The 20,250-nt window shown below is 44.8% G+C and overlaps 1 protein-coding gene across 1 annotated transcript; it reads right to left on the bottom strand.

The window, feature by feature from the left end:
- Positions 1–53: 53 nt before the first annotated feature.
- On the bottom strand, positions 54–19,737 carry ern2 (endoplasmic reticulum to nucleus signaling 2). Its single transcript, XM_066690270.1, has 22 exons — positions 19,269–19,737; positions 11,471–11,588; positions 11,340–11,373; positions 11,103–11,175; positions 10,396–10,468; positions 9,832–9,954; positions 9,479–9,580; positions 8,694–8,955; positions 8,205–8,283; positions 7,525–7,669; positions 6,571–6,692; positions 6,208–6,384; positions 5,875–6,100; positions 5,142–5,232; positions 4,438–4,627; positions 4,115–4,214; positions 3,703–3,902; positions 3,176–3,323; positions 2,894–3,021; positions 2,239–2,362; positions 2,046–2,113; positions 54–1,902 (listed from the first exon to the last, which is right to left on the bottom strand). The coding sequence occupies exons 1-22, from the start codon at positions 19,329–19,331 to the stop codon at positions 1,720–1,722; spliced, it is 2,829 nt and encodes a 942-aa protein (XP_066546367.1). The 5' UTR covers positions 19,332–19,737; the 3' UTR covers positions 54–1,719.
- Positions 19,738–20,250: the final 513 nt, after the last annotated feature.

Below are 20,250 nucleotides of genomic sequence, written 5' to 3' on the forward strand. Positions count from 1 at the left end.
TGCAGCCTGTGGCATCTTAAAAAAAAAAAAAAAAACATGACAACCTCCTAAAAGACTTTTAAATATCAATTTATTTAAAACTTCAGTACAAAACTGTCCCCAGTGCAATCCACAATAACACAAATGCTATTTAAAGAGGGGGGTGGATCTTTTGCAGCAAGAGAAACTTCAGTTACAAATGCAGTTACTGCTTTGTTTAAAGATTCACCAGCTGTTTGCCCAGACCTGTGCTGCACTGGAATAAACACTGAAACCCCATTTACACTTGATCGAGTGCCCACTAGCCCTTCATTATGGGCCCTTTTTGACTGGTTGTTTCACACTGATGCCAGCAAATCTGGTTTTGACCCTGCTGAGGCCTTTCTGTAAACTGGGATCACAAAGATTTGCAGACATTGGGGAAATTCAGACCTGCCGTTACTTATTTAAGCACAAGCTTTAGAAGTTAATATCGTGGTCATCTTGATGCCCTGCCACATTTCCTTGCATACTGTTACAATATTTGGGAAAGATTCTTTGTAAATCCTCCAATACTAATATATATACAAAAACATTTTATTTTTTTACAAGGACAAATATACAGCAATATAAATATAATTAAATATGTTTTAGATTAATATAAAAACATTCAAAATGATTTCATGTCATCGGACACAAGAATTGATCCATCACCTTGACAGTGGTGGTCAAATTCAATAAATCTTCAAACTTCTTGAGACTGATAAAAAAATAAAATGGCTGAAACTGAATCCAACACATGAAGCTTCCAGATTGCAGCAATAATCACTGCCAGAAAGCCATTCATCCGCTGGAGCCGCTTATCCCTGTTCAGCCTGAGATACAATCCAGTGTACAAACTGTTACAGTGTCCGTGCATTCAAACCATTTTAAAACCACTAGCAACAACCGTGGAAACCGTAGCAGTGAGAATATAGTTGTCTGTGTGAAAATAGAAAAACTAATTGATAAAAAAATAAAAATCACTTAAAATAATTGCATCTGTTACAAATCAATTAGGAATTAAAAGACTTCGGACTTGACGTCTTGAAATGACCTATTCAATAGAAATGCGCCGCATCCCCCTTCACCACAGTCCCATAAGCTCTTGATCCCCCTGCAGCCCCTTTTTTTTCCCCACATGCTGGGGACACTCACTCTCTCTCTCTCTCTCTCTCTCTCACACCCTCTGCTACTCTTCCTGCTTCTTGTGTGTGAGCTGTTCTCAACCATAGGCTGCTGGCTATCTGTTCCCAAAGCCCGCTCTGCTCTGAAGGCCCCTCTCAGGCAGTATTGGTGTGGCGGCAGCCTTGGGGGTTGATCATAGGGGCTGAGCAAGGGGACAAGAGGGGAGCCATTCTGGGTGCGACAGTAAACGGACAGACCCGACAAGACTGCGAGAGGCTTCCTTTCTTTCCGAGAGGTCAAAGTGCAACAGGCTGTCTGGGCCGTCTGGAGGCTGTTTAATGGCAGTCAGCGAGTCTGAGAGAGTGCTCCACAGGCGAGTGTGAATTGAAGAGTGAGCATGTGTGAGAGCCTGAAAGTACTCTTAAAAAAGGAGAGAGAGTGCATGTAGAGAGAGAGAGGGAGAGAGTGCTGTCCAGGCTGACTCTCGAGTGCGAATGGGGAGTCTCCCAGCACTGGCCTCCTCAACTCTGTGCCTCTTAAGATCGCTCACGAACTGTCCGCCTTGCTCTTTAGCTTATGGGGTGCGCCTCTCTCTCAGCGCGGAATGGGGGCAGGGTAGTAGGGGTGGAAGGGGCGCTCGGGGGCACAGAGCTGCAGGGCGCCGTGCGTGTGCATCAGCAGGCGGGGGAAGCGGGAAGTGAAGTAGTGTACGAAGCCCTCGGGCACCTCGCCCAGCGTCTCCTGCACCTCGCTGGGCAGCTCGTGGTAGTGGTGCTTCTGCAGGAGAGAATGGTGGGAGGGGGATAGTTATGCAATGTGGCTTCCAACAGAGGAACACACTTCCCACACAAGCCTCAGTCATCCCTCTTTATACAGCACCCTTCTATAGCGCCACCCCCACGTTCCTTCAGCTCACGCACCTTATTCCTCATGGCACGGAGCAGATCCCGGACCGAGTTTCCTTTGTAGGTGCGGAACTTTCTCAAGTCTGAGGGTAGGGAAAAATAGTGCTGTCAGGGCACTTGCACACTGTATCTCTGTCAGTTGTCTCAGAGTATTATTTTACTGCCTGACAAACCCGAATCCCCCCCCCATCCCCTTGGAAAAACTGACCTGTCTGCAGAGGGACAGAGATGTGCATCCGCCAGTTGGTCCTGACTACAGTCCTGCCTCCCGCCTCCAGCCGCACCACGATGGGGCTGTCAGCTGGCTCCTTCTCGATCCGGTCACTCACATCCTGCAAAGCATGTGCATACACACATGTATATGCACACGCACACAAAGACACACACAGAAATGGTGGGGTGTCAAAACATTCTGCTACTGCAGAAAACATGAAACAGAAATCGTTAAATATGTAAAGCTGAAATTCTAACAAGACAATGTGGCAGGAGGCACTTCTCCCGCTTCCCCTTTGCCCCCCACATCAGAAACCTAGAAACCCCCTGCCACAGGAAATCCATTAACAGCCCCTAGGGACACAAGGGACAAGTTTATTTTAAAAAATACATAAATATGAAGGGAGTGCATCATTAATATCTTAGCTCATACAAAAGTTAGATTCCTTCACTACAGACTAGAGTACCTGCTGCTAATAGTGTTCTAAGCATTGCCCTGCACTCACTTCAGCAAGGTCTGTGTTAGCAAAACAAACTTAATTTGTCAGTGCCTTTCTGGTTTTTCACTCCGTCATTATGGTGGCCTCCTGCTGGCCAGCTGCCTCCCGCCGTGTGAGCGAGAGTGTCTGCAGTGGCACAGTGGGACTGACCTGGAAGAACTGCAGCTGTTTCTCCCGGGTCCAGAAGAAGGGGTGTTTGAGCACACAGGCCGTGGAGGGGCGGGCCTGGGGGTCTGAGCTGATCATCTGCTCAATCAGGTCCTTGGCAATCACATCGTCTGACAGAGAAAGAGCTTGTTCACTTACACACTGTTAGACACACACCCATACACTGACGGACATGGACACGCACTGCTCTCACACGGCAACACTAAGAAACACACACACAGCTCAAACAGAGTACAAGCAATGCTCACCTCCCACAAATCTTACCATGAATATCGTCCATGAAGCAGTCCAGTTCATATGCTCCAGCCAGGATGTTTGATTGCCGTCGCAGGGTGTCCCCAAACGGGTGCTGCCCCCTGGAGACCACGTAGTAGAACACACAGCCGGCCGAGAAGATGTCAACCGCGCTGGTCTGCACAGGGACACACAGATGACATTCAGATAGGGCGGTGTGGCACGGTCTATAAAATATCAGGGTTTTTCATACAACAGCATCACTGCTCCTGAACTACATGTGCCAAACTGCAGATTTCCTGAACACACCATGTTACAATTCCTCCACTTCATGTAGTGCTGATGAAGGTCCCTTTCCTTTGAGCTTTTCAATTACATTAATAATTGTTTTATTTTATTTTTAGTCCTCCAGCTGTCTCTCTGTCTGTCTGTCTGTCAGTGTGCTTTTGTGCATTTGTCTGCTGTTTGTCCATCCATCGGTCTTTCTACATGCCCATGCTCCGATGCCTATCTGTCTGTGTCTTGCATGCCTGTCGCACCGAGCAGCTCGGACTCACGGGGTTATCGCGGGGTGGGTCTAGAAGAACCTCAGGGGCGATCCAGCCCTCGGTGCCGGGGATGCCCGAGCGCAGGCTAAAGCTGTGGCGTCCGGCAGGCAGCTTCTTGCACAGCCCGAAATCCGAGATCACGGCACGCACCCTGGCCAGTGGCCCAGGCAGGGACAGCAGGATGTTCCGTGGCTTCAGGTCCCGGTGCACTGGGGAGGAAACGCAGAGACGCACTACTGAGGACAGGGAAAGGAGGCACTGGCACTGCTAGGCTGATCAGCACAACTACACAAATGTACACACTCTCACACACACACACACACACACACAAATAGAAACACACAGACGCACTGATACACCCTAACACCCACACACAGGCAAGCTTGTGTTGCAGCACAGTGTCTGGGGGGGACAGGCTCACCGATGTTGAGGGAATGAAGGTGGCTCAGGCCACACATGGTCTGCTGCAGGAGGCTGACAGGGTCCAGCCCAGCCTGGGGGCACTGGGGGTCTTCCACATACTGCAACCAATCACATTTTAAAGCAGATTTAAGTTGCTAGTTTATCTTGGCTGAATAACCACTGACACTACAACCTAACAGATTTATAAACCTATGACATCTAACACACACGAAATATAGGATGTGCTTGAAGATAGCATCAGTGCGGTAAACTTGGAGGACACAAGCGGGGGTGGGGGTGGGGGGGGGGGAGAGGCCCTATTGGGCAGCCAGCCTAGCTCACCTCCTGCAGGGTGGCGGCGCACAGCTCGATGGCGATGTAATGAAACTGACGGTCACGCTCAGTGCAGAAGTAGCGGATGACGTTGGGGTGCTCGTCCGACTCGCGCAGCAGCTGCACCTCCCGCTCAGCAAAGTCGAAACACTCAGGCAGCACTCGCTTCACCGCCACCCGCCGCCCATCGAACAGGCCCCTGTGGGAGATACCCCAGACAGTGTTACATTAACAAAGTCCACACAACTACATGAACTCGGCCAGAAAAACAAAATGGTGCCGGGTCCCCCAAAGATCAATACAATTAAATAGAACAAGGTGGCACACTGCAAAAAAAAGAAAAAAAAAATCCCTCTCATTTCGGACAAGTCTAATTTGTCCTTTAAAAAAAACAGGTGCCAAAAGAATAAATCAATGTTCACCATTATCAGGAGTAATTCAGACTTGGGGCAACACATATAAAGAGCCATCTGATCATTGAAAGCAGGCAAATTGCTTAATTGGAAACGCATCAATTTCTCACACTTAAGCAACAAAACAAAAACAGCCACATGTTAAAGGCACTTTCACTCTAGCAGAGAGGAATGTGAAGGTATAGGGCACATTGGACCAAAGCTGAAGACCACTGCTTAACTGAACATTGAACACGGCCAACTCTTCCACCCACTCCAGCATTAACACTCTCAGTGAGACGCAGACTGGTGTAGACTCACCTGAAAACGAAGGTCCCCTCGGCCCCGTGGCCCAGCACCTCGCCTGGGCTGAACGAGATCTTCCCCACCACCACCTCCTCCCCCTCCCAGTCTGCAACAGACACACACACTTCCTTGTAGTATCTTTTCAGGTCTTTACAGGCGCTGTTGTTCTTTTGGGAATCAAAAATCTTCTTAGTTTACAACGATCCTTTTATGATGATGCACCTTAATAATAACCCTTAGATAACAATTACTGCTTTTCTTCCCGGTGCTCTGTGTTGTGGAAAATACTGAATAATATACTACAATAAATGAAATGATAGTTGGGGTTGCATTTATGAGTCATTCCAAAACAAGGGGGTAAACCTACTCTTGTGATGTACAAGACAGAAAACAATTGTAAGGGTTAAGAGTTAGACAAGTTAGGAGAGAGAAAATATTAAAACAAACAAAAATGTTTTTTCCTGGTAAGCAATGAAAGGGTATTCTACTGAAGTAATTGGTGTGCTGAAAGTTACCTGGGATATTGAACAACTCTGGGACAAATTCAGAATGAACAAAGGAAATAGGTGCATTGACTCAAAGCTAGGAGCCCCTTCTTCCTAGTTGGGGTGGGTATGGATCTAACTACCTAGCCATGTGGTTCAAGCCGACTCCATAGACTGCTGCAGGAAATTCTGAAATCCTTCAGCAACACACTCACACTCTCTCACTCTCACACTCTCACTCTCTCACTCTCGACGTCTCGCACCTTGGGCTGGGGGAGGCTCGACAGTGTGCAGGGAACCAGGGGGACCAGAGCCGTTGGAGATACTGATCCTGCTGGAATCACTGCTGCTGGTCCTGCTGTGGGGGCTGGGAAGGGGTGCTATGTCCGTGGTGGGGCTGGGGCTCTGCTGGGACTGAAGCCTCTGCAGCCTCGACTCCAGAGCCTCCTCGAGCTGCTGCCTGTGGACCTTCTCCTGCTGGGCCATCCGCTGGGGGGAGAGAGTGAGGCACTGGTACAGAGAGACTGCATATCAAACACACCCACACCCACAGACACATACTGACTCAATGTTCCACACCCTCCCTGCAGACTCACACGGGGGTAGGTGAGAGCGAAGGCCAACCAGCCGGCCAGCAGCAGCGTGAGGGCGGCCAGGGTGAGGGGGTTCTGGGACAGGGACTCCGGCAGCACGGCCGTCAGGGTGGGGGGCGGAGCAGGCTGGCCATCAGAGTCTGTAGAGAAGGACTCCCTGTGCTGGTTTACTGGCAAGAACTAAGCGAGAGAAAGTGTAAGCACAGGTACTTATCATTGTGAACACATTGCCCAACACTGATCAGTTATGTAGCACTGTTCCTAAATGACCCATACATGAACAGTAGTGGAGCTTTCTCTTGTGGTGCAGTGGCCAGTGAGGGTCAGTGCCAGGAGAGATGGGAGGCGGAGGGGGAGGGCACTCACATGATGGTACGGTGAGTGAGGGGTTGGCCGGGGAGGGATGACCGCCTCTCCGGATCGCTGCAGACTCTCTGGGAAGGCTCGCAGCATGGTGGTGTGGGCAGTGGGAGGCAGCTCATGGTGACCTGTAACGCAGACGGACACACAGTACACTTTACTGTATAACTGATTAGTATGACTCTTAACTATTAATCTCAAGATGAAGTAGTGTTTTGGGAGCCATGCCTAAGCATCAGTCAAAGGGTGACAAATAGAGGTAAACCAATATTTAGTCTTGAATTCCCAGAAGTTTATATATAACTAGCCACTCTGCTGCCCTCACGATTGTGGCCTCTTGATTGGCCAACAATGAGTGCATTTCTGCCACGCCTCATTACCATTGTAGAGAAACATTTGCAGAGCTCTGACAGCAAGTGAATAATTGTGTCCCTTTAGACCAAGTTACACATATCATATTTCGAAATCAACCCACTGTGCACTGTGAGCCTTTATTGTTGATTGTACATAAACAGTGTGCAGGGGTTTTACAGGTCTGTATCTGTGTGCGTGTATGTGTCAGTGCATGTGCAATGGTGTCTTATTGATGCTCTAGGTAGATACGATGTAACTGAAAGCTCTGGTTTTAGGAGAAAAGGTGTACATTCAGTATTTGTTGTAAAAATAAATTAAACCATAAACAACTAAGACTATCATTATTGGGAATCACTTAATGTACCTGTCAAAAAGCTGTATCTGAATTTATGAATACATTTGAACATTGTGTCAGTTTTTTCCCCCCCTCTGATCTCCAATATCAACATTCTTATAAAGTGTGTATTGACTTCTGCAAATAAAACTGAATGTACAATTGCATTTATGTGGCTTAAACCAGTTACTGTGTATTAAGTATTTGAATATTTCTGCAGCCTACTGTCAGCATCTGCATGTGTGCATATTTTATGTGTGTGTGTGATATACCTATGAGCAGCCAGTGGTTGTTAAGAGTGTGGCCCGGCGGGTACTTCACATCAGTGCTGGGTGTGATCTCGCATTCGCCTCTCTCTCGCACCGTCACATCTTCTGTCACCGGCCCCTCGATCCGTGCAAGTGTGATCCCCCGTGGCTGCAAGAGAGAAACTCCGTCACTCAGTCAGCTACACCAGCATTCACTAAGAGACAATGTTATTCATTCACATCCATTGTGCAAGTTTACCACAGTAAATCTGCACCTTATTTTGTACATTTCCAGTAGTTTCATCAGTTTTGTTCTTTGCTTTATCATGGTTTCATCAGGCATCATCGTTGACTATAAAAAGGGCCCTACATTTCACACGACCAACTATCTTAGGCTGCACTTCATTCCTCCCAGTGCAGGGTGGCTATGTAGTCTGCTTATTTAAACCACTTATTGATTAATAGTCTTCCAAGTCCTTTAATCATCTCAATCAAGTCAATCTATTAATGTAATGTGGTGCGTTGATTAAGCGGCAGCAGCTAAATTTATTTAGTCATGCATCTCTTTAATACTTTCTTAGAATGTGTAAATAAATAATTTAAATGTTTCACTTTAGTAGCAGGAACACATCACAAAGGAGTGAAACCACCACCACTGATCCTGGAATGTACATCAGTGCAGGGGTCCAGACAGAGGTTCTTACCACGATTGCCACGCCTTCGTGGACCAGCGAGGTGGAAGCGTAGAAGTGGGAGTCAAACTTGCCAACGTAGAGAGTAGGTCTGAGGAAGACAAGCACCACAAAGGTCTTTATGGAAGGGTCTCTGTCGGTCTGAGAGCCCAATCTCCTGTGCGAGATGGTTCACTTGTCTTCTGTCTGCCTGCCTACCTCAGTCTCTGTTTGTGTACTAATGACTCCCATTAGATAAACGCAGGCCTTATTTCTCCCCCTCTCTCTCACTCCCTTCTCCCTCTCGCTCACTTTCTCTCCAAACCACACTCTCCTTCTTTCTTCCCTCTTTCATTCCACAAGACATTTGCCCTCTGTCATCCTCTCTTTTATCCTACCTTCTCCCTCTCTCTCAATTCAATTTAATTCAATTCAATTCAATTCAAGGGTGCTTTATTGGCATGACAAACAGGTCTGCAGTGTTGCCAAAGCAATTATCATTCTCTCTCCGTGTTCTCTTACAGGAGTTGGGTCTTCGTGCTGGCCTGCTCCTTGACGAACTGGTAGCTCCACTTCATGGTGTGGATGTGCTGGGAGGTGAAGGTAAGATAGCGCAGGGTCTCCATGGCCAGGTTGAGGTGGGGGACCCTGCGCAGGCTGTCCTGGATCCACAGGTACATTCCCACCACGGGGGAACCGTAGTTCTGCATCCACAGCACGTCTCCAGAGTCCCGGTCCACCGTCACCACCAGCCCGTCCCCACTGGACGCAAAGTGAGCCATCTCTGGGGAGAGACAGAGCGCAAGACAAGTTGGGGGAGGGTTACAGCAGGGCTGCACCAGCTGTTGTGCTCCATTTCTGCTCATATTGCATCAGAAAGGATGAGAGTTAAAACCTCACTATTTTCATCCAATGTGTATATATGAAAAAGAATATGGTGTGGAATTACGAATATGGTGCGAGATTAGATATGTTGGTGTGACTATGTATGTTTTTAATTACCAATTGAATCTTGGCTTTTTTCTGCCAACTGTTACTGTGCTTCCCCAAGGGGCGTAGCAAAGCAAGGCATTAGACCTTCCCGAGGTGCACTGACCAGATATGATGAACAACTTGCAGATTCCTAAAAAGGTAAGGCGAGTTAAGCTACACCTTTCTCCCCTTTCAGATGAATTGTAAAATGCAGGCTGAAGAGATGTACAGATGAACTACCCCAGAAAAAGAACAAGCAAGAACCCTGTCTGAGTGGGACCACAGCTCGGCCGAGACACAGGCACGGGCCCTGGGGATACAGAGAGAGTACGCACTGTAGTCGTATTTCTCGTCATACAGGGGAGCGGAGTAGGAGTTGTAGGTGGCGTTCCAGCGCAGCTCGCGGGTCTTCGTGTCGTACATGGTGATCATGTATTCTGAAACCCACATGAAAACAGAGACCATCAGCAAAGGCTTCACTAACAGATCCCCCCTTTCCTGACGGACTCTGAGCACACATGTACACACATACAAAACCTGCTTCACACCAAGTTAAGTAGAAAGAATCACGTACTGTGATTCTTCTTCTGCCCTGTCTTAGAGTCTAAGTCTCCCCCTAATCAGGCTTGTGAAAATCAAACAGAAAAGAGACTGGTCCAGGCTGCAGAGGGGCATGCTGGGAGCTGACCTGTGCGGCCAATGTAGAGCAGCGGGGCGGAGGGGCAGATGGAGTCAGAGGAGCCAGTGGTCAGGCTGGTCTGTTTCTCGCCGGTCTGGGGGTCCACCACGAACCAGGCGTCCTGCTTCTTGCCTGGAGACACACGGCACAATCACCCTCTGGACACCGACACCAGATGGATGCTGAAATACTAACACTAATGTCCCATCTCTTTTAAAACATTTCAGATTTTACGAGACAGGATCCAGCATGTAAAAAAAGGGCGAAAAATGCAAGTTATCTGGTACCTCAGTGTTGATACACAATGTTTTCAGGGGGAAGTATTAGTATCATTACTATTACTTATTTCTCAGCAGGCACCCTTACCCAGGGCAGCTTACAGTTTTCACTACAAACATTTTTAAAGCATGTATTTTTAAAGTGGAGTAAATACAATCAATACCAAATACAATAATCATACATCCTAGAACAAATGAGCTACCAAGGTCAGTTAAGTGAAAATATACATAGAAATGTGAATTAGACAGGAATTATCTGATCCAGGGCTTAATAACAGAACTGATCGGCACACACCAGTGTAAAGAACGCCATCAGAGCTTCGGCAGGGGGAGGACTGGACCAGTTCTGGGATAGTGAAGGGCAGCTTCTGCATGGAGAGACAGCACATATTATTATTAACAACAATTTAGCAAACACCTTTATCCAAAGCGACTTGTTATGTTAGGGTTTTATCTGTAGGTACACACATCAGTGGCTTTTATGTAATACCTCTTCTCTCCACCAGGAGCTCTCCCTGTTCTCCTTGAGTAGTAAGAGCACACCAGACATCCCAATATAGTTTCTGTGTATTGTTTTCATTTTTAATGTTTTACATTTCTTAACTGGGTGTTTAGTTTAGTTTTTTGACTTTTCAGTAAAATGCACAAAAGCATCAACACTCTGTGTATTGCTAATATGAATAATAATCATTTTCTCCTTCCTTGTTTTGTCATTATCCTGCAGTGTCCATTAACAGACACCTGGACAAGTTTTACTCGCCTTCTGATAGAGGAGCCCTGGGGCGGCTGCTGTCAGACAGTGTGGGACAGTGTAGTACAGTGTTGGAAAGCGAGGGACTGTGTGGGACAGTGTGGAATAGTGTAGTACATTGTGGGAGAGTGAGGGACAGTGTGGGACAGTGTGGAATAGAGTAGTACATTGTGGGAAATCATGGGACAGTATGGGACAGATTACAGGGGTGTGGTTGGCCCAGCGTCAGTGTGACCCAGTGCCCCTCTCACCATCAGCCCCTCCTTGTTCTTGCCCCCGAGCACGTATAGGCTGCCGTCATTGGGGTCCGGGAGAAAGCCGGGTCTGCAAGAGGAAAGACAGTGTGCCAGGATCAGGAGTCCTGCCATCACCGAACAGAAAATATAGAGAGTAGAAAATGTACAGCTACTACTTCTACTATAAACATCACAACTACTGCTGCTACTACTACTATTAAGAGCATTAATAATAGTCATATAATAACATACTCAGCCAAATACACTGGAACCTGGATGATGGGATCTGAAAGAGAAGCAGAGCAGGTTTAGAGGACGTGTGGCAGCTCCAGGGGGTACTGTGGGATCGGCCAGGAGGAGCTGGGCGATCACTGTGGACTCACCTTCCTTCAGGGTCCACTTGATGTCTCCAGTCTGCTTGCTGACTGCATGCAGATTGCCATCCAGTGTAGAGACAAACAGCAGCGTCTCTGGGAGGGTCACCGAGCTGCCGGTCTCACACTGCAGAGACAGAGGTAGTGAAAGAAGATGAGAGTGGAAGGGGTAAAAGAGAGAGAGAGAGAGAGAGGGAGGGAAAGGGAGAAGAGAGTGAAAAGATTGGCCCATAGAAAGGGGGATTGAGAGAGGAGAGTTGGTGAGATTAAGTGTGTTTAGATTAGAAAGAAAAAGGGGAAGATGGATAGAGAGAGAGATAAGCTGTTTATTTTGTGGTTATATTATAGTCACTCTGTGATGTGGTTTCACAGTGACTGTTCAGAATCGACATCTTAGCCCTGTTTACATTCTGAAAAATAAATACAGTTTTAAAGTGTAGGTCAGCACATCCTGCTACACAGCTCTGTTTGTCTGAGAGGTTGGAGGGGGGGGGTATAAACAAGAAGAGTGAGTTCTAGATCAAACACTCAGAAACCCTTGACAAACACACTGCCAATTGTATAACAGAATCAAACAAACAGCAGCTTTGAGGTTGCTTTCACAGTTTCAATAACCTGTAGTTTGTCCTGGTATTGTTTTCATTCACAACCATACAAATCTGATGCCCACACTGCGTAAATGTATTCCTGTGTACTGTAAAGAGATTTCACTGGATGTTTCGGTAACATTAAACCATTTATTGGAATGTGCAAATCAAATATTTTATTTGTCTTTTTAAAAACGGAAAATAAGATGGATGTAAAATAGGGGGTGCAAGCTGCCAAGGACAGGCTGATTAATAACAGAGCTACAGGCTGGGGGAAACTTCTCAAATGTCAGTGTGAAAAATGTGGTACAAACACAAGATGCAAGATAGTATCAGATATTTTGGTAAAACGCAAGTCTTTGCTGTGAAAGTTTTAATGCAGTCTATATTGTGCATTATGGTCCAGTCTGTACTGTATAGGGCTGTCAGTACTGTGCAGTTTCTAATGTTCTTCCATGCAGTGTGCAGTATTATCCCTATAGTATGGTCTGTAATGTGCAGTATTATCCATATTATGTATATAGTGTGGTCTGCGATGTGCAGTATTCTCAGAATAATCCAGTGTGTAATGTGCAGTATTGTCAGTTTAGTCTAGTCTGTACTGTGCTGTGCCGTGCAGTCAGTGTGGGCCATTCTTTATTGTATAGTGCAGTGTTACCAGTATAATCCGTAGTGCACACTGTGTTTGAGCTGTGCTGTGTGCAATGGCAGCTGGTCTGACTGCTTTCTTTAACAGGATATCCTGGAACAGAGAGCACAGATCCCTCCCTCCCCTCCGTCTCTCCCTCGCCCCCCCCGGGCCAGGAACTGACTCAACGTTGTGTTTAGTCACACAAACACAAATGCACTCTCTCTCACTTATATATATATATATATATACACACTCACCTAAAGGATTATTAGGAACACCATACTAATACTGTGTTTGACCCCCTTTCGCCTTCAGAACTGCCTTAATTCTACGTGGCATTGATTCAACAAGGTGCTGAAAGCATTCTTTAGAAATGTTGGCCCATATTGATAGGACAGCATCTTAGAGTTGATGGAGATTTGTGGGATGCACATCCAGGGCACGAAGCTCCCGTTCCACCACATCCCAAAGATGTTCTATTGGGTTGAGATCTGGTGACTGTGGGGGCCAGTTTAGTACAGTGAACTCATTGTCATGTTCAAGAAACCAATTTGAAATGATTCGACCTTTGTGACATGGTGCATTATCCTGCTGGAAGTAGCCATCAGAGGATGGGTACATGGTGGTCATAAAGGGATGGACATGGTCAGAAACAATGCTCAGGTAGGCCGTGGCATTTAAACGATGCCCAATTGGCACTAAGGGGCCTAAAGTGTGCCAAGAAAACATCCCCCACACCATTACACCACCACCACCAGCCTGCACAGTGGTAACAAGGCATGATGGATCCATGTTCTCATTCTGTTTACGCCAAATTCTGACTCTACCATCTGAATGTCTCAACAGAAACAGACTCATCAGACCAGGCAACATTTTTCCAGTCTTCAACTGTCCAATTTTGGTGAGCTTGTGCAAATTGTAGCCTCTTTTTCCTATTTGTAGTGGAGATGAGTGGTACCCGGTGGGGTCTTCTGCTGTTGTAGCCCATCCGCCTCAAGGTTGTACGTGTTGTGGCTTCACAAATGCTTTGCTGCATACCTCGGTTGTAACGAGTGGTTATTTCAGTCAAAGTTGCTCTTCTATCAGCTTGAATCAGTCGGCCCATTCTCCTCTGACCTCTAGCATCAACAAGGCATTTTCGCCCACAGGACTGCCGCACACTGGATGTTTTTCCCTTTTCACACCATTCTTTGTAAACCCTAGAAATGGTTGTGCATGAAAATCCCAGTAACTGAGCAGATTGTGAAATACTCAGACCGGCCCGTCTGGCACCAACAACCATGCCACGCTCAAAATTGCTTAAATCACCTTTCTTTCCCATTCAGACATTCAGTTTGGAGTTCAGGAGATTGTCTTGACCAGGACCACACCCCTAAATGCATTGAAGCAACTGCCATGTGATTGGTTGGTTAGATAATTGCATTAATGAGAAATTGAACAGGTGTTCCTAATAATCCTTTAGGTGAGTGTATATATTATATATATATATATATATATATATATATATATATATATATATATATATATATATATATATATATATATATATATATATATATTTATATACACACACACACACGTATACATATATACATACACGCACACACTCTCTCATTCACTCTCCCTCTCTCTCACACCACAGACACTTCTAAGTAACCTACACTACATTACTATGCTACACTATACTCAGAAAAAACAGGAAGACTAAGTTAGCCACATGAAAAAACAGCCTTCCACCATTCTCCAGTCAGTGACTGCATTGTCTGACACCAGGGGAGCTGCTTAGACAAGTGCATTCTGCTGTTACTGACCTACATGCTTTACATGTCGAGCTGTAAGCTCTCTAGTAAAATACTGTTTATTTGGTTAAAGTATTTCACATTTTACAAAATTAAAAACAATTCCAATTTTAATACTTATGATTAAAATCGTTTAAAATATCAGTTCTCTGTAAGCTCTCTAGGACAACAGTCACAGGGAATTTATAAATTACTGCGTTTACCCCCCACACCCTTACCACCTCGGGCACTCAGACGCCCTTCCCCTGCTCAGCTGCTTCCCTGCCATGGCTGAGCACTGCTCCCATACTTGGTCAGCAGCTCAGCAGATGGCCAGCGGACATCTTTGGCCATGGCAGTCAGCACAGACAACACTGCTCCAGATCTCAGCGCCACATTCTACAGGAATGCCACAAAGCCCTTTCCCTGCCGATGACAAGACTGACATCTCCGGGGAAGGCCGGAAAGGCACGGCAGAATCCCAAAGCCCAGGTGTTGAGTGAATAACCTGAGGAGATCTGAGTCAACCCCCTCTAGTGAAACTGAACCTGCAGAAGTGCCAACATCAAAAATTGTAGGCTCCTTACAGAGCAGCCCCCACTAAGAACAAGGGACAATTGTAGCCATTCCCCAACCACTTCCAAGGCGGGAAGCAGACGAATCACTAGAGATTTCAACACTCTAATATGCAAAATTGCAAATGAAAGCATTTTGTGTGCTGTTGCCCCTCATAAGGTCAATTAAGTTTGTGTCTATCTGCAATGATCTCGTTGAGGGGGAAAAAAACAATACAAATCTACTATATTCCCCTAAACCCAAAACTATGCGTGTCGTTCTGGGGTTGACTCCAATGATGCCAATCTTTTTTTTATTTTATTTTATTGTAATTCCCATAAATCAGTTGTTTGGTATTTGATTCAGCATGCAGTGTTTAAAATCTCTGTCTGGGTCTGAAACAGCCTCAAGGCTACACAGCAGCACACCAAAAGTTATACCTACATTTAAAAAAATCATGTATCAAAACAGCTGCACAACATGGATGCAGAATAATAATTTTCAGGAGGAGCTTTGAGTTATTCATTTATTTCATTAAAGAGCCAACAGAAGCAGATATGGTCAGAATGTGGACTCGGGGCACTGGATATTCACCTTCTGTTTATTAACAAATGTATTAATTTCATTAGGACAAATGACAATGCACTGCTTTTATTCCCATGTAGGCTTTTTGCAAAAATAAATATAAATCTTGTACTTTCACAATATTGTAGAATAGCCATACATGAGCACCTTGTTATTACAGGATACGTTCGTTATATGTCAATAATTAGCCATTCATTGATCTGTTGATTTAAACATTCTTCAGCTAAGTTTTATTGGAATGGTTGTATTGACACCTTCTGGTCTTCGCACTGGCAAGGGAGCTACTCATTTAGAGCTGTGTGAGAGTTTTGCAAGGCCGTAAATGTGGCCATCTCAGCCCTCGAACCCAACAACCGAACAAATGAGCAAATAAACCAAAAGGTCAAAAAACCTTTTTGATTCTCTGCTACTCACCAGCTCATAAAGCTTAACGTCTGCACTGGTGCTGAAACTAATACTGTGTTTGGCTTTGAGGGAAGGGCAGAGCAGGGGCCTGTGCCAAATGTAGGAGATCAGCTCAGACAGCACACCAGGTGAAGTCTGTGATATACAGCTCCTTGTGCCTCACCCATATTTACTTACAGAGGTTTGGCGAAACAGGATTATAGCTCAACCAGCGCTTTGGCTGCATTTAGCGAACAGCACAGGCTGTACAAACACTTACAAATAAGCCACTAACAGGCGTTAGCTCATGTGAGTGGCTTGTGACAGGTGATCATAATATTTCAAAACTATGTGCCTGCTTTATTTCTTTCATTCATGTATTTATTTCACTTAATCAGTTGATTAATTATTTGCTTCATCAGTGTAACTGTGTTCAAGTGCCTGCAGCTCATAAAACCTGAAATGATCCAACAGGAATGTGGTCTTATTTTTAACTGCGTTTCCAGGGCACCAGTCACAGGCTATTGCTTATTTTACTGAGAACAGTTCTGCAAGATTTGCCAGCCAAAACACCGAACTACACCATATCAGTATTGCAGGCTAAATACATACATAAATAAATAAAAACTCAATGCGAAACATTAAAGGAGACCCCTTAAGCCGATGTCTGATGTCAACATTCAGTGCTATTGAGATTCACTTCCCTGTTGATTTGCTCATTGACCAGAGCACTACCTTTTCCAGTGTGCATCTCTCAATTAACCAGGTATCTTTGCACTTTCATTAATTTGCTTTCCATGGCTGAGGGTCTTTAGAAAGGTCAGTCTACCAGACTCTGCAGATTCTGAAGCTGTCTATCTGTTTTCCTACAGAACAAATGGCAAAGCAATACTTTTCATGTGGTGGAAATATGTGACTTATTTGCATATTTTATTTGAATGAGAAAATAATTTTGAGATGAAAGAACATGAAAACATGATGTCCCGTCTTGTAAACTGCTCAATAAAAGCTGTGGTTTTAATGAGAGAACTGGATAATTTTGCATTTTATAATAATCACTCGATTCAAACCAAATTTGTTGCGGTGTATTGTCATGGCTGGGTTAGCTTGGGTATGTTGAAATAAATCTCTGTTTAGAATTATATCAAAGCTAGGAGTATTTGTGAACTTGACTAACAGAAATGGTTGGGTTTCTACATTTCCGTTTAGTCTATAATTAACAATTTGATCCTTGGGATTTTAATCTTGGTGATAAAGTAACATCAGTAATGAAAGCATTTCAATCTATTTGTATCAGTGTACACAATAAGATGGATAATTATTTCCCAGGGAGCACTCCTGGGTATAATAAAGGTGTCAGGTTACAACACGTATAAGTTGGTCCATAACTGACCTGCAGCTGGTCAGTTTAAAATTAGGATTACATAATTTCTGCTTTGAAAGAACCTTGCTACAGCTGTCTGGCACAAAACCCACCTTGAAGTAGAGTTTGGAAAGCTGAAACAGTGAAGCAATGAAACTTTATGAAGGGGGGACTACGTGTCACTTATTTCCCATAGCTATTGCAAGCTATTTGATCTCTTTTTCACCACTGGCAATGCCTAAATAACCGCTTGGATAGTCTTTAGAATTGCAGTACTCTCCACATGTCCACCTAGGCACTGTCAGCATGGGTGCAGGTGATATGCTGAGCACACACACTCACTCACTCACTCACACTCTCTGTCTCTCTCCTCTCTCTCCCTCCCTCCCTCCTTGATGGAACTGTGATTGTTGTCTTTGGCCTCTTTACTAATAAGTGCTTCACAGTGTGACCCTGGGGGTGGTGAGCATTGCTCATTAGCATGATTCATTAAAATACATTCAAACACTCCCACACACAATGCCCTGTATTATTACAAGTCACCCGGGTCCCTGCATTCCAGCATCCCCTCCTATTGATAGAGGCTGGCACAAACGTGCACCACAATAGTGTAACTGCAAAGGCCAGCAACTCGGCCAGGCCTGACAGAGGCCTAGCGCAGGAGCCACATCCCCAGCCCCGCAGTAACACACCTGCGAGGCCCTGCACACCACAGACTCCACGCCGACTTAAGCAAATCAACTCAGTAGATTAATTTATGGAGGGACACACGTGTAGAAGAACAAAAATGTAGAAATAAAAGAATCTTATTTTTTAGCTTGACTCATGGGAAATATACTTTCACACAATTTAAAGATTTAAAGATTACTTTGCTTCTATTTTCAGAACAGCAGGATTAAAAGTATTTTTTTAAGAATGGTCCTTCTTTAAAAATGCATAATTTCTCTAAGACATACCACACTTGAATGGAGTCCCAGTTGTGACCCTTGCAGGCCCTATGCAGAATACGTTGAGAGTTTCTATAATTTCATCTAATTAAATGAAGAGTTACAGTGGGAGTTGGGGTTAGGATTAAGTTTAGGGTTAAGGCTGTGTCACCATATATAAAGATGTACAAATATATTCATACACAAGCGGATACATCTTGCTAACATTAAAAAAGGACTTGTTTTGAAACAAGAAGAATTCCATTTAAAAAAATATTCAGGGAAAGTTTGAAAAATAACACAAAATGAAATGTGAATTAAGTGGAGAACAGTAACAGTTGCTTAGTTCACTTCATGGCAGGACAGTAGCTGTGTTACTGTGGAATACATCCAAGTAATAAATAGCTTTTGCAGAGGAGGTGGTTTCAAATTATCTGGGTTACATGAAGTCATGAACTTCAAGACAGTTCGGTTGGTAAAAAGCATTGTTGGTGAAAGTAAAGGATTTACCACATTTGCTAAGAAGGAAAAAATCAAAATAAAAGCATTGGCAAATCGCATTGTTGACATGTATCGATTAACAACTGAAATTGCATTAGTGAAAACGATCCGCACGACACTTAATATCGAGTTATAATAATCGGAGAGAGTAATATTACATTTTACGCACAGTTTTGTTCTGCCATTGGGAAACAATGACCACGCTCACGTTTGCGATCTCTACTTCACGTCAGTGTATTACAGTGTGATAGGGAGACCACGTTTCTGGGGGCTGTTTAATCAGTGAACTTCTCTGGCATAAGGCTGGCAGAGAACTGGGTTTGAATAAATCACTCCGGAACACACACTCTCTCTCCACGTCAAAAATAGACGGGTATACACCCCTCTCCCCCCAAACAACACCCTGAACACAGACCCACGCCAGCTCTGGGTGTCTTGTGTCATTGAAATGAAGCGCTGTCATTAATTTGTAATAAAATGAACACGCTGTTCCTTACCTGCAGAATGTCTCCCCCCAACACCAGCAGCAGCCAGACCAAAAACTGTCCCACTCCCCTCATCTTGTGCAATACGTTACGAGTAATAATTAAACAAATAAAAATAAATGAATTAAAAGTACATTTAGAAAGTTTATTTTTAACAATTTGCTACGGTCGGATGTTCTCCATGCTTTCTCCTTCGGCTGGCATTGTGCTCACTAGTCATTTGACACTATACACCAAACATTGTCAACTTTAAAGACGCGGGACGGAACACACCGACCCACGGGATAACAACAAACACCCACACTTCCGGGTTGGGACGGATCTGGTGACGTCACCCGGACCAGCGCATCTTTGGGCAAACTGTCACACAGCGAGTAGGCGGAGCCAGATCGCCGAGTGTGGCAGCGTCGTCCACCAATCAGAAACCCCGGTTCAGGGGGACAGCGGTCCTCGGTTCAGCCGTCCAATCACATCGCGGAAACTGTCCGGAAGCAGGATGGGCCTGCAGAAAGAACTCGATGTTAGTTTCGACACGTGGAATAATGTAGTCATTTTTTTTGTTTGCGTTTCCATTTTGAGGACAATAATATAAACTAGCACAGTAAGTGAAAGTCATAGTGGTTTCAGCTTCTGTGTGGCTGTAAACACATACACCACACACGCAAAATATTACATATGTAATGCAGTTTTATATGTATAGCATTCCAAATAAAAAGTTTTACATTAGAGATTAGACAGGATTTTTTTTGTAGGCTTGCTAGTTGGCCTTGCAAAAGTACAGGACTCTCCAAACAGATCAGTGCATGCAAAGATGACCTTTAAATCTTTAATTAAATTACCTGTTTATATAATGTATTTCTTTCCCTAGTTATCATATTGAGGGTGGAACTGCAATAAAAGAAACCACAATCATTTGAATGGCAACTATGGTGCATTAAACTGTAGCAACACATAGGAAAATATAATTGTATTTTAATCCCACTACTTGGTCCTA

Source organism: Amia ocellicauda, chromosome 17 (assembly GCF_036373705.1).
Source record: "Amia ocellicauda isolate fAmiCal2 chromosome 17, fAmiCal2.hap1, whole genome shotgun sequence".
Taxonomy (NCBI): domain Eukaryota; kingdom Metazoa; phylum Chordata; class Actinopteri; order Amiiformes; family Amiidae; genus Amia; species Amia ocellicauda.

Coding starts and splice junctions, on each gene's coding strand:
- ern2 (XM_066690270.1), bottom strand. CDS start 19,331: ATGAGGGGAGTGGGACAGTTTTTGGTCTGGCTGCTGCTGGTGTTGGGG. Junction 9,955..10,395: donor TGATGGCGTTCTTTACACTG/GTGTGTGCCGAT, acceptor GTGTGTCTCCAG/GCAAGAAGCAGGACGCCTGG. Junction 4,215..4,437: donor GCGCCGCCACCCTGCAGGAG/GTGAGCTAGGCT, acceptor GATTGGTTGCAG/TATGTGGAAGACCCCCAGTG.